The sequence below is a fragment of the Salmo salar genome, chromosome ssa15, assembly GCF_905237065.1.
Source record: "Salmo salar chromosome ssa15, Ssal_v3.1, whole genome shotgun sequence".
NCBI lineage: Eukaryota > Metazoa > Chordata > Actinopteri > Salmoniformes > Salmonidae > Salmo > Salmo salar.
Window position 1 is genome coordinate 93,294,282 of NC_059456.1, and position 14,847 is coordinate 93,309,128.

The 14,847-nt window shown below is 42.0% G+C and overlaps 1 protein-coding gene across 3 annotated transcripts in view; it reads left to right on the forward strand.

The window, feature by feature from the left end:
• The window catches only part of calcoco1a (calcium binding and coiled-coil domain 1a), a 35,823-nt gene that overhangs the window by 10,840 nt on the left and 10,136 nt on the right, over positions 1-14,847 (forward strand). For 2 of the 3 annotated variants that reach the window (XM_045696295.1, XM_045696297.1), the window contains exons 2-6: positions 2,459-2,624; positions 2,843-2,945; positions 8,776-8,978; positions 9,205-9,417; positions 13,274-13,422. In XM_045696295.1, coding sequence (XP_045552251.1) covers positions 2,493-2,624; positions 2,843-2,945; positions 8,776-8,978; positions 9,205-9,417; positions 13,274-13,422 — 800 coding nt within the window. In that variant the 5' untranslated portion in view covers positions 2,459-2,492. Of the gene's footprint in view, positions 1-2,458; positions 2,625-2,842; positions 2,946-6,550; positions 7,112-8,775; positions 8,979-9,204; positions 9,418-13,273; positions 13,423-14,847 lie in introns of those variants that run through there. The other variant, XM_045696296.1, reaches the window with a different exon arrangement.

A 14,847-nucleotide genomic window follows, 5' to 3' on the forward strand; every position in this document is an offset into this window, starting at 1 on the left:
ACCAGTCTACCTGACTGTGTTCTTCCTCCCTTTACCATGTATAAACACAGGTGTTCACCAGTCTACCTGACTGTGTTCTTCCTCCCTTTACCATGTATAAACACAGGTGTTCACCAGTCTACCTGACTGTGTTCTTCCTCCCTTTACCATGTATAAACACAGGTGTTCACCAGTCTACCTGACTGTGTTCTTCCTCCCTTTACCATGTATAAACACAGGTGTTCACCAGTCTACCTGACTGTGTTCTTCCTCCCTTTACCATGTATAAACACAGGTGTTCACCAGTCTACCTGACTGTGTTCTTCCTCTCTTTACCATGTATAAACACAGGTGTTCACCAGTCTACCTGACTGTGTTCTTCCTCTCTTTACCATGTATAAACACAGGTGTTCACCAGTCTACCTGACTGTGTTCTTCCTCTCTTTACCATGTATAAACACAGGTGTTCACCAGTCTACCTGACTGTGTTCTTCCTCTCTTTACCATGTATAAACACAGGTGTTCACCAGTCTACCTGACTGTGTTCTTCCTCTCTTTACCATGTATAAACACAGGTGTTCACCAGTCTACCTGACTGTGTTCTTCCTCCCTTTACCATGTATAAACACAGGTGTTCACCAGTCTACCTGACTGTGTTCTTCCTCCCTTTACCATGTATAAACACAGGTGTTCACCAGTCTACCTGACTGTGTTCTTCCTCCCTTTACCATGTATAAACACAGGTGTTCACCAGTCTACCTGACTGTGTTCTTCCTCCCTTTACCATGTATAAACACAGGTGTTCACCAGTCTACCTGACTGTGTTCTTCCTCCCTTTACCATGTATAAACACAGGTGTTCACCAGTCTACCTGACTGTGTTCTTCCTCTCTTTACCATGTATAAACACAGGTGTTCACCAGTCTACCTGACTGTGTTCTTCCTCTCTTTACCATGTATAAACACAGGTGTTCACCAGTCTACCTGACTGTGTTCTTCCTCTCTTTACCATGTATAAACACAGGTGTTCACCAGTCTACCTGACTGTGTTCTTCCTCTCTTTACCATGTATAAACACAGGTGTTCACCAGTCTACCTGACTGTGTTCTTCCTCTCTTTACCATGTATAAACACAGGTGTTCACCAGTCTACCTGACTGTGTTCTTCCTCCCTTTACCATGTATAAACACAGGTGTTCACCAGTCTACCTGACTGTGTTCTTCCTCTCTTTACCATGTATAAACACAGGTGTTCACCAGTCTACCTGACTGTGTTCTTCCTCCCTTTACCATGTATAAACACAGGTGTTCACCAGTCTACCTGACTGTGTTCTTCCTCCCTTTACCATGTATAAACACAGGTGTTCACCAGTCTACCTGACTGTGTTCTTCCTCCCTTTACCATGTATAAACACAGGTGTTCACCAGTCTACCTGACTGTGTTCTTCCTCTCTTTACCATGTATAAACACAGGTGTTCACCAGTCTACCTGACTGTGTTCTTCCTCCCTTTACCATGTATAAACACAGGTGTTCACCAGTCTACCTGACTGTGTTCTTCCTCCCTTTACCATGTATAAACACAGGTGTTCACCAGTCTACCTGACTGTGTTCTTCCTCTCTTTACCATGTATAAACACAGGTGTTCACCAGTCTACCTGACTGTGTTCTTCCTCCCTTTACCATGTATAAACACAGGTGTTCACCAGTCTACCTGACTGTGTTCTTCCTCCCTTTACCATGTATAAACACAGGTGTTCACCAGTCTACCTGACTGTGTTCTTCCTCCCTTTACCATGTATAAACACAGGTGTTCACCAGTCTACCTGACTGTGTTCTTCCTCTCTTTACCATGTATAAACACAGGTGTTCACCAGTCTACCTGACTGTGTTCTTCCTCCCTTTACCATGTATAAACACAGGTGTTCACCAGTCTACCTGACTGTGTTCTTCCTCTCTTTACCATGTATAAACACAGGTGTTCACCAGTCTACCTGACTGTGTTCTTCCTCTCTTTACCATGTATAAACACAGGTGTTCACCAGTCTACCTGACTGTGTTCTTCCTCTCTTTACCATGTATAAACACAGGTGTTCACCAGTCTACCTGACTGTGTTCTTCCTCTCTTTACCATGTATAAACACAGGTGTTCACCAGTCTACCTGACTGTGTTCTTCCTCCCTTTACCATGTATAAACACAGGTGTTCACCAGTCTACCTGACTGTGTTCTTCCTCTCTTTACCATGTATAAACACAGGTGTTCACCAGTCTACCTGACTGTGTTCTTCCTCCCTTTACCATGTATAAACACAGGTGTTCACCAGTCTACCTGACTGTGTTCTTCCTCCCTTTACCATGTATAAACACAGGTGTTCACCAGTCTACCTGACTGTGTTCTTCCTCTCTTTACCATGTATAAACACAGGTGTTCACCAGTCTACCTGACTGTGTTCTTCCTCTCTTTACCATGTATCCCCACAGGTGTTCACCAGTCTACCTGTGTTACTGTGTTGCCATGGAGAAGGCTTGGAGGGTGGAGTTTAGGAACGTGGGTAGTAGTTACTTTCCTCAGAGCCGCGTGGAGTGCCACTACAGTGTCAGCTCAGGACATACCTGGGCCAGCCATGACTGGGTCGGACTCTTCAAGGTAAAGTTAACCTGATCAAGTTAACCTGATAACTAAAAATCGAGTGTGAGGAGTGGCAGACTCCCAAAGTGGAATGCAAAACAATTGTTGATGTATTAACAACCAGAATTGTTGTGTGTTTACGTGTGCCTCCCTGTCTATCTCCCTGTCCCCTTGTCAGTCTTTCTCTGTCTCAATGTTGATCTCTCTCTCTCTTCTCTCTCCTCTGACTCCCTCAGGTGGGATGGTCGTCAGTGAAGGACTACCACACCTTTGTCTGGGCCCTGGCCCCGGCAGGCTACCAGGACGGCACAGATGTCAACTGCTGTGTCCATTTCCAGGGTACTGCTCTCTTTTCAAACCCTTCCTCTATTTCTGACAGTGTGCCTGGTCAACATTAATACTCTGTTCAGAGACTATATCATACATAAATCCAGTAATTGACAGGTTTAGGGTATAAAGTAATGAAATAAAGCTAGATATCAACACTTAATAAAAGTGTTAGAGCGTTCAACAGTGTGTTGGTATAGATCAGTATCAGTATACAACATTCATACTCTGCCAAGGTCTGTGAGGTAAAGCTCTTAGAAACTTAGAATTGATCTTTCAGTAAATTGAATGAGCCTGTTGGAAGGTACTGTAAGCTCGTGAATGATATTTAAAGCAGAGAAAGGACTCAATAAGTTACATTGTGTTATAGAAAGGAGATGATCAGATTGTTTCCCTCTATCTCTTTCGCTCATTCTCTTTCTCTCTTTCACTCTCTCTCTCTCTCTCTCTCTCTCTCTCTCTCTCTCTCTCTCTCTCTCTCTCTCTCTCTCTCTCTCTCTCTCTCTCTCTCTCTCTCTCTCTCTCTCTCTCTCTCTCTCTCTCTCTCTCTTTCTCTCTCTCACTCTCTCTCTCTCTTTCTCTCTCTCCCTCTCTCTCTCTCTCTCTCTCTCTTTCTCTCTCTCTTTCTCTCTCTCACTCTCGCTTCCTTTCCCTTTCCCTGTTTGAATTTAAATAAGTCTTTGTCCGGCTCAGAATCAATTCTTTTAAGAAGTAGGAGCTTGAATAATGAGGATGAGCGAGACAATGGTACGAAGACCAGGCCAGACTGAATAACCAACCATACATTACATTACAGCAGTCAGGGGTGAATACAGAGTGACTAGTGTCCTCACATTAGTTTACAGACTTTATACTGTGACAAGTGTCCTCACAGTAGTTTACAGACTTTATACTGTGACAAGTGTCCTCACATTAGTTTACAGACTTTATACTGTGACAAGTGTCCTCACAGTAGTTTACAGACTTTATACTGTGACAAGTGTCCTCACATTAGCTTACAGACTTTATACTGTGACAAGTGTCCTCACAGTAGTTTACAGACTTTATACTGTGACAAGTGTCCTCACAGTAGTTTACAGACTTTATACTGTGACAAGTGTCCTCACAGTAGTTTAGAGACTTTATACTGTGACAAGTGTCCTCACAGTAGTTTACAGACTTTATACTGTGACAAGTGTCCTCACATTAGCTTACAGACTTTATACTGTGACAAGTGTCCTCACAGTAGTTTACATACTTTATACTGTGACAAGTGTCCTCACAGTAGTTTACAGACTTTATACTGTGACAAGTGTCCTCACATTAGTTTACAGAATTTATACTGTGACAAGTGTCCTCACATTAGTTTACAGACTTTATACTGTGAAAAGTGTCCTCACAGTAGTTTAGAGACTTTATACTGTGACAAGTGTCCTCACAGTAGTTTACAGACTTTATACTGTGACAAGTGTCCTCACAGTAGTTTAGAGACTTTATACTGTGACAAGTGTCCTCACAGTAGTTTACAGACTTTATACTGTGACAAGTGTCCTCACAGTAGTTTAGAGACTTTATACTGTGACAAGTGTCCTCACAGTAGTTTACAGACTTTATACTGTGACAAGTGTCCTCACATTAGCTTACAGACTTTATACTGTGACAAGTGTCCTCACAGTAGTTTACATACTTTATACTGTGACAAGTGTCCTCACAGTAGTTTACAGACTTTATACTGTGACAAGTGTCCTCACAGTAGTTTACAGACTTTATACTGTGACAAGTGTCCTCACAGTAGTTTACAGACTTTATACTGTGACATGTCCTCACAGTAGTTTACAGACTTTATACTGTGACAAGTGTCCTCACAGTAGTTTACAGACTTTATACTGTGACAAGTGTCCTCACAGTAGTTTACAGACTTTATACTGTGACAAGTGTCCTCACATTAGTTTACAGACTTTATACTGTGACAAGTGTCCTCACATTAGTTTACAGACTTTATACTGTGACAAGTGTCCTCACAGTAGTTTACAGACTTTATACTGTGACAAGTGTCCTCACAGTAGTTTACAGACTTTATACTGTGACAAGTGTCCTCACAGTAGTTTACAGACTTTATACTATGACAAGTGTCCTCACATTAGTTTACAGACTTTATACTGTGACAAGTGTCCTCACAGTAGTTTACAGACTTTATACTGTGACAAGTGTCCTCACATTAGCTTACAGACTTTATACTGTGACAAGTGTCCTCACAGTAGTTTACAGACTTTATACTGTGACAAGTGTCCTCACATTAGCTTACAGACTTTATACTGTGACAAGTGTCCTCACATTAGTTTACAGACTTTATACTGTGACAAGTTTCCTCACATTAGTTTACAGAATTTATACTGTGACAAGTGTCCTCACAGTAGTTTACAGACTTTATACTGTGACAAGTGTCCTCACATTAGCTTACAGACTTTATACTGTGACAAGTGTCCTCACAGTAGTTTACAGACTTTATACTGTGACAAGTGTCCTCACAGTAGTTTACAGACTTTATACTGTGACAAGTGTCCTCACAGTAGTTTACAGACTTTATACTGTGACAAGTGTCCTCACAGTAGTTTACAGACTTTATACTGTGACAAGTGTCCTCACATTAGCTTACAGACTTTATACTGTGACAAGTGTCCTCACAGTAGCTTACAGACTTTATACTGTGACAAGTGTCCTCACAGTAGTTTACAGACTTTATACTGTGACAAGTGTCCTCACAGTAGTTTACAGACTTTATACTGTGACAAGTGTCCTCACAGTAGTTTACAGACTTTATACTGTGACAAGTGTCCTCACAGTAGTTTACAGACTTTATACTGTGACAAGTGTCCTCACAGTAGTTTACAGACTTTATACTGTGACAAGTGTCCTCACAGTAGTTTACAGACTTTATACTGTGACAAGTGTCCTCACAGTAGTTTACAGACTTTATACTGTGACAAGTGTCCTCACATTAGTTTACAGACTTTATACTGTGACAAGTGTCCTCACAGTAGTTTACAGACTTTATACTGTGACAAGTGTCCTCACAGTAGTTTACAGACTTTATACTGTGACAAGTGTCCTCACAGTAGTTTACAGACTTTATACTGTGACAAGTGTCCTCACATTAGCTGTCACGGTTGTCGTAAGAACGGGACCAAGGTGCAGCATAATTAAAGTTCCACATCTTTATTTTAGTGAAACTTCAGCAAAACAAAACAATATACGAACAACGAAACGTGACAACGTGATGCACAAACACAAAATAATATCCCACAAACACAGGTGGGAAAAATAGCTACTTAAATATGATCCCCAATTAGAGACAACGATTACCAGCTGCCTCTAATTGGGAATCATACAAAACACCAACATAGAAAATATAAACTAGAACACAACATAGAAATATTAAACTAGACTACCCCCTAGTCACGCCCTGACCTACTACACCAAAGAGAAACAAGGGCTCTCTATGGTCAGGGCGTGACAGTAGCTTCCCTTTGTAATCTGTAATGGTTTGCAAGCCCTGCCACATCCGATGAGTGTCAGAGCCGGAGTATGATTCGATCTTAGTCCTGAATTGACGCTTTGCCTGTTTGATGGTTCGTTGGAGGGCATAGCGGGATTTCTTATAAGCTTCCAGGTTAGAGTCCCGCTCCTTGAAAGCTGCAGCTCTAGCCTTTAGCTCAGTGCGGATGTTGGCTATAATCCATGGGCATACTAATGTATAAGGGCAGGCGGAGCAGATGACCTAATTTCATTCCGGTTTGCGTTGTGAAGCATAAACTAAATAAACAGAAAATACGTCGACACACACCGGAAGCCAGGACTCCACAGATCATGAGGATGTCTTATTTATCTGCCTGTGACCTACCGTTATTGATCACCAACCCCGAGAGTCAAAATGTTATTTAACACAACGTTTTCACCCAAACATCTTACAAGGTAAGCTTTGATTTGGTCTGTGTTTGAGCTATAGATACATGGGGAGGTATGAAATGAATCCTTAGGTTGGTAGGAACAAATCTAGCCTATTGCCAATGTTATCTGATGATGTATGACTTAATGGAAACATTGAATGTCCACAGAGTGACTATATCTTTGCACATGATGATGAAAACACTTGGATATCCCCTGTATGTCCCCAGACACCACCACATTGTTTGAGAGAGGTTGGTGTTGTATAAATTCTGTTTTTATAGTGAACAATAACTTTTAGGTTCATCCAGTGTGCAATTACCACATTCGGTCACTTTGGAGAGGTTGAAAGGACACTTGAATGTACCCTGGATACCCCGTAACACCACCACAATGTTTGAGTAGGGTTGATATGATAGAAATTGTGTTTTCAAACTGAACAAATAGCATTTATGGATTGCACTTGGAAACGGACACTTGGAAACATCCCGTGACCACACCTGACACCACTTACTAAAACATCTGCCCATTTCTAGTTGTTAGGTCTATCAATCCCTTTTCTAGTTGTTAGGTCTATCAATCCCTTTTCTAGTTGTTAGGTCTATCAATCCCATTTCTAGTTGTTAGGTCTATCAAGCCCATTTCTAGTTGTTAGGTCTATCAAGCCCATTTCTAGTTGTTAGGTCTATCAATCCCTTTTCTAGTTGTTAGGTCTATCAAGCCCTTTTCTAGTTGTTAGGTCTATCAATCCCTTTTCTAGTTGTTAGGTCTATCAAGCCCATTTCTAGCTGTTAGGTCTATCAATCCCTTTTCTAGTTGTTAGGTCTATCAAGCCCATTTCTAGTTGTTAGGTCTATCAATCCCATTTCTAGTTGTTAGGTCTATCAATCCCATTTCTAGTTGTTAGGTCTATCAATCCCTTTTGTAGTTGTTAGGTCTATCAAGCCCATTTCTAGTTGTTAGGTCTATCAATCCCATTTCTAGTTGTTAGGTCTATCAATCCCATTTCTAGTTGTTAGGTCTATCAATCCCATTTCTAGTTGTTAGGTCTATCAATCCCATTTCTAGTTGTTAGGTCTATCAAGCCCATTTCTAGTTGTTAGGTCTATCAATCCCTTTTGTAGTTGTTAGGTCTATCAAGCCCATTTCTAGTTGTTAGGTCTATCAATCCCTTTTCTAGTTGTTAGGTCTATCAATCCCTTTTCTAGTTGTTAGGTCTATCAATCCCTTTTCAAGTTGTTAGGTCTATCAATCCCTTTTCTAGTTGTTAGGTCTATCAATCCCATTTCTAGTTGTTAGGTCTATCAATCCCTTTTCTAGTTGTTAGGTCTATCAAGCCCATTTCTAGTTGTTAGGTCTATCAATCCCTTTTCTAGTTGTTAGGTCTATCAATCCCTTTTCTAGTTGTTAGGTCTATCAAGCCCATTTCTAGTTGTTAGGTCTATCAATCCCTTTTCTAGTTGTTAGGTCTATCAATCCCTTTTCTAGTTGTTAGGTCTATCAATCCCATTTCTAGTTGTTAGGTCTATCAAGCCCATTTAGTTTCCTGATATTGTTCACATGTTGTGGAAGCGATCTGATGTGTTTCCAGCTCTGGGCATCAATAATTCACTCATAGAATACTTAAAAAATAAATAAACAACGGTTATTTTGTGTGTGTTTGATCTTGTGTATTCTGAACTACGTAACTCCTATCTATCTTCTGATCATTTCCTCATAATCTCCCAGATGTCTTCTTCAGTTTTTGCATGTCAGAATCATGTAATTACACATGAATAGCAGTTACTTTTGGGTATGTCTATTTAGGCGGAAATCTACATTTTGCCATTACATCTAAGAGGATAAGCATGTAGACATCTAGTTAAATAATCCACTGTCCATTTCCCTTTACCCCTCGCTCCCTCCCTCCCTCTTGCAGCCTCCTACCTGCCCAAGTCCAGTTCCCAACAGTACCAGTTTGTGTATGTGGATGGGAAGGGGGAGGTGTGCTCTGCCAGCCCCCAGTTTACCTTCAGTGCCCCCAAGCCTCTGGAAGACCTGGTCACCCTGGAGGAAGGAGCCCACGGAGAGGAGGGAGGGACTGACATGCTGCTGGTTGTACCCAGGGCTGAGCTACTGCAGGTGAGCAGAGAGGAGGAGGGGGGGAGGGAGGACAGTAAAGGGAAGTACATATTTCCATCTTTCACTTATAGAGAGAGTGAATGAAATTGGATATGAATGAAAGTGGATGAAATGTATAAACAGAGGTGGTAACCAATACACTGTTCCAAAGAGATGGAAGATGGAGATCTAGATTGATCATGTTTTAAGGGGACTCATTTTCTCTCTTTCTCTCTCTCTCGATCAGAGTCGCCTGCAAGAGTGTCTGCGTGAGCGGGCCGAACTGATCCATGCGCGGGAGGGGGCAGAAAGGATGAAGCAGAGAGAGAAGGAGAAGTACGGGAAGGCGAGAGAGGCTTGGGACAGAGGACGTGAGCAGCTGGAGAGGAACGTCTCTGAGCTGAAGGAAGAGCTGCGAGAGAGCAGAGACAGGATGGAAGAGATGGAGAGGAGGCAGGAGGTAATGTAACATTACAAGGTTGTTTGATTATGTCCAACTAGCCCCAGTGTCTGTGTAAAATGGGATTTAACGGAGATAGACAAGATCACAACCCCAGATGTAAATGATCCTGTTATGTTAACCTCTATGGGCTAGGTGCGTCCCACCTACTCAACAGCCAGTGTAATCCCGTGGCGCGTTATTCAAATTCCTCAAAAATGCAAAAACTTCAATTTTTCAAACATATGACTATTTTACACCATTTTAAAGACAAGACTCTCGTTAATCTAACCACACTGTCCGATTTCAAAAAGGCTTTACAACGAAAGCAAAACATTAGATTATGTCAGCAGAGTACCCAGCCAGAAATAATCAGACACCCATTTTTCAAGCTAGCATATAATGTCACATAAACCCAAACCACAGCTAAATGTAGTACTAACCTTTGATGATCTTCATCAGATGACAACCCTAGGACATTATGTTATACAATACATGCATGTTTTGTTCAATCAAGTTCATATTTATATCAAAAACCAGCTTTTTACATTAGCATGTGACTAGCATGTGACTAGCATTCCCACCGAACACTGCCGGTGAATTTACTAAATTACTCACGATAAACGTTCACAAAAAGCAGAACAATTATTTTAAGAATTATAGATACAGAACTCCTCTATGCACTCGATATGTCCGATTTTATAAATAGCTTTTCGGTGAAAGCACATTTTGCAATATTCTCAGTAGATAGCCCGGCATCACAGGGCTAGCTATTTAGACACCCAGCAAGTTTAGCACTCACCAAAGTCAGATTTACTATAAGAACATTTTTATTACATTTGCTGTCTTCGTCAGAATGCACTCCCAGGACTTCTACTTCAATAACAAATGTTGGTTTGGTTCAAAATAATCCATAGTTATATCCAAATAGCGGCGTTTTGTTCGTGCGTTCAAGACACTATCCGAAAGGGTAAATGAGGGTGACGAGCATGGCGCAATTCGTGACAAAAAAATTCTAAATATTCCATTACCGTACTTCGAAGCATGTCAACCGCTGTTTAAAATCAATTTTTATGCCATTTTTCTCATAAAAAAGCGATAATATTCCGACCGGGAATCTGCGTTTAGTTAAACAGACGAAAGAAAATAAAGCATGGGGTCGACTCGGGCACGTGCCTAAGCCCATAGTACTCTGATCGGCCACTTGCCAAACGCGATAAAGTGTTTCAGCCAGAGGCTGCCTCGATATCGTTCAGCTTTTTCCCGGGCTCTGAGAGCCTATGGGAGCCGTAGGAAGTGTCACATTATAGCAAAGATCCTCAGTCTTCAATAAAAAGAGCCAAGATGAAACACAACTTGTCAGACAGGCCACTTCCTGCATGGAATCTTCTCAGGTTTTGGCCTGCCATATGAGTTCTGTTATACTCACAGACACCATTCAAACAGTTTTAGAAACTTTAGGGTGTTTTCTATCCAAAGCCAATAATTATATGCATATTCTAGTTACTGGGCAGGAGTAGTAACCAGATTAAATCGGGTACGTTTTGTATCCGGCCGTGTCAATACTGCCCCCTAGCCCTAACAGGTTAAATGTCAAAACAGCAGGAGTTCATTTACAGGTCTAATGTGCTTTTCCATCTACAAGGAGGCTCAGGACACCATACTTTATAGAATATATACAGTTAAAGTCGGAAGTTTACATACACCTTAGCCAAATACATTTAAACTCAGTTTTTCACAATTCCTGACATTTAATCCTAGTAAAAATTCCCTGTTTTAGGTCAGTTAGGATCACCACTTTATTTTAAGAATGTGAAATGTCAAAATAATAGTAGAGAGAATGATTTATTTCAGCTTTTATTTCATTCATCACATTCTCAGTGGGTCAGAAGTTTACATACACTCACTTAGTGTTTGGTAGCATTGCCTTTAAATTGTTTAACTTGGGTCTAACATTTCGGGTAGCCTTCCACAAGCTTCCCACAATAAGTTGTGTGAATTTTGGCCCATTCCTCCTGACAGATCTGGTGTAACTGAGTCAGGTTTGTAGGCCTCCTTGCTCGCACATGCTTTTTCAGTTCTGCCGACAAATTTTCTATAGGGTTGAGGTCAGGGCTTTGTGATGGCCACTCCAACACCTTGACTTTGTTGTCCTTAAGCCATTTTGCCACAACTTTGGAAGTATGCTTGGGGTCATTGTCCATTTGGAAGACCCATTTGCGACCAAGCTTTAACTTCCTGACTGATGTCCGGAGATGTTGCTTCAATATAGCCACATCATTTTCCTTCCTGATGAAACCATCTATTTTGTGAAGTGCACCAGTCCCTCCTGCAGCAAAGCAACCCCCGCAACATGTTGCTGCCACCCACGTGCTTCACGGTTGGGATAGTGTTCTTCGGCTTGCAAGCCTCCCCCTTTTTCCTCCAAACATAACGATGGTCATTATGGCCAAACAGTTCTATTTTTGTTTCATCAGACCAGAGGACATTGCTCCAAAAAGTACGATCTTTGTCCCCATGTGCAGTTGCAAACCGTAGTCTGGCTTTTTTAAGGCGGTTTTGGAGTAGTGGCTTCTTCCTAGCTGAGCGGCCTTTCAGGTTATGTCAATATAGGCCTCGTTTTACTGTGGATATAGATGCTTTTGTACCTGTTTCCTTCAGCATCTTCAGAAGGTCCTTTGCTGTTGTTCTGGGATTGATTTGCACTTTTCGCACAAAAGTACGTTCATCTCTAGGAGACAGAACGCGTCTCCTTCCTGAGCGGTATGACGGCTGCGTGGTCCCATGGTGTTTATACTTGTGTACTATTGTTTGAACAGTTGAATGTGGTACCTTCAGGCGTTTGGAAATTGCTCTCAAGGTGAACCAGACTTGTGGAGGTCTACAATTTGTTTTCTGAGGTCTTGGCTGATTTCTTTTGATTTTCCCATGATGTCAAATGAAAAGGCACTGAGTTTGAAGGTAGGCCTTGAAATACATCCACAGGTACACCTCCAATTGACTCAAATGATGTCAATTAGCCTATCAGAAGCTTCTAAAGCCATGACATCATTTTCTGGAAATTTCCAAGCTGTTTGAAGGCACAGTCAACTTAGTGTATGTAAACTTCTGACCCACTGGAATTGAGATACAGCGAGTTATAAGTGAAATAATTTGTCTGTAAACAGTTGTTGTAAACACGCCTTGTGTCATGCACAAAGCAGATGTCCTAACCGACTTGCCAAAACTATAGTTTGTCAACAAGAAATTTGTGGAGTTGTTGAAAAACTAGTTTTAATGACTCCAACTGAAGTGTATGTAAACTTCAGACTTCAACTGTAGATTTTATAAGTCTCATTCTTTCTTGCTCTCTCTCTCTCTCTCTCTCTCTCTCTCTCTCTCTCTCTCCTCCCGTCGTCTCTCTCTCCCCGTCGTCTCTCTCTCCCGTCGTCTCTCTCCCGTCGTCTCTCTCTCCCGTCGTCTCTCTCTCCCGTCGTCTGTCTCTCCCGTCGTCTCTCTCTCCCGTCGTCTCTCTCTCCCGTCGTCTCTCTCTCCCGTCGTCTGTCTCTCCCGTCATCTCTCTCTCCCGTCGTCTGTCTCTCCCGTCGTCTCTCTCTCCCGTCGTCTCTCTCTCCCGTCGTCTGTCTCTCCCGTCGTCTCTCTCCCGTCGTCTCTCTCTCCCGTTGTCTCTCTCCCCGTCGTCTGTCTCTCCCGTCGTCTCTCTCTCCCGTCGTCTCTCTCCCGTCGTCTCTCTCTCCCGTCGTCTCTCTCTCCCGTCGTCTCTCTCTCCCGTCGTCTGTCTCTCCCGTCGTCTCTCTCTCCCGTCGTCTCTCTCTCTCCCGTCGTCTCTCTCTCCCGTCGTCTCTCTCTCCCGTCGTCTCTCTCTCCCCCATTACAGCAGGTGGAGGCGTCAGGGGAGGCCTTGGCTCAGGAGAAGAGTTCCATACTGGCCAAGAAAGCAGCCATCAAACAGCGAATCAGAGAGCTGGAGGATGACATTAAAGCGCTAACACTGAAAGCTGTGGAACGAGAGACTGAGATGGAGAGGTCAGAGACTTTCACCCTCAACCTCAATCTTAATCCTTCTTTTGATCTTTCCCTATCTCCCTCAACCTCAATCCCCATCCTTCTTTTGATCTTTCTCTATCTCCCTCAACCTCAATCTTAATCCTTCTTTTGATCTTTCTCTCTATCTCAATTCAATTTCAATTCAATTTAAGGTGCTTTACTGGCATAGGAATCATATGTTTACATTGCAAAAGCAAGTGAAATAGATATTAAACAAAAGTGAAATAAACAATAAAAAATGTACAGTAAAGATTACACTTACAAAAGTTCCAAAATAATAAAAACATTTCAAATGTCATATTATGTCTATATACAGTGTTGTAATGATGTGCAAACAGATAATTACAAAAGGGAAAATAAATAAACATAAATATAGGTTGTATTTACAAGGATGTTTGTTCTTAACTGCCTTTTCTTGTGGCAAATCTTGCTGCTGTGGTGGCACACTGTGGAATTTCACCCAGTAGATATGGGAGTTATCAAAATTGGATTTGTTTCGAATTCTTTGTGGGTCTGTGTAATCTGAGGGAAATATGTGTCTCTAATATGGTCATACATTTGGCAGGAGGTTAGGAAGTGCAGCTCAGTTTCCCCCTAATTTTGTGGACAGTGTGCACATAGCCTGTCTTATCTTGAGAGCCTGGTCTGCCTTCGGTGGCCTTTCTCAATAGCAAGGCTATGCTCACTGAGTCTGTACATAGTCAAAGATTTTGTTAATTTTGGGTCAGTCACAGTGGTCAGGTATTCTGGCATTGTGTACTCTCTGTTTAGGGCCAAATAGCATTCTAGTTTGCTCTGTTTTTTTATATTTTTTTCTAATGTGACAAGTAATTATCTTGTTGTTTTCTCATGATTTGGTTGGGTCTAATTGTGTTGCTGTTCTGGGGCTCTGTGGGGTGTGTTTGTGTTTGTGAACAGAGCCCCAGGGCCAGCTTGCTTAGGGGACTCTTCTCCAGGTTCATCTCTCTATAGGTGATGGCTTTGTTGCGGGAGGTTTGGGAATCGCTTCCTTTTAGGTGGTTGTAGAATTTAACGGCGCTTTTCTGGATTTTGATTATTAGCGGGTATCGGCCTAATTCTGCTCTGCATGCATTATTTGGTGTTTTACGTTGTACACAGAGGATATTTTTGTAGAATTGTGCATGCAGAGTCAATTTGGTGTTTGTCCCTTTGATGAATTCTTGGTTGGTGAGTGGACCCCAGACCTCACAAGTATTTTTCTCCAGATCCTAATTGGTATGTCGAATTTTATGTTCCTTTCGATGGCGTAGAAGGCCCTTCTTGCCTTGTCTCTCAGATCATTCACAGCTTTGTGGAAGTTACCTGTGGCGCTGAAGTTTAGGTCGAGGTATGTATAGTTTTTTGTGTGCTCTAGGGCAACAGTGTCTTGATGGAATTTGTATT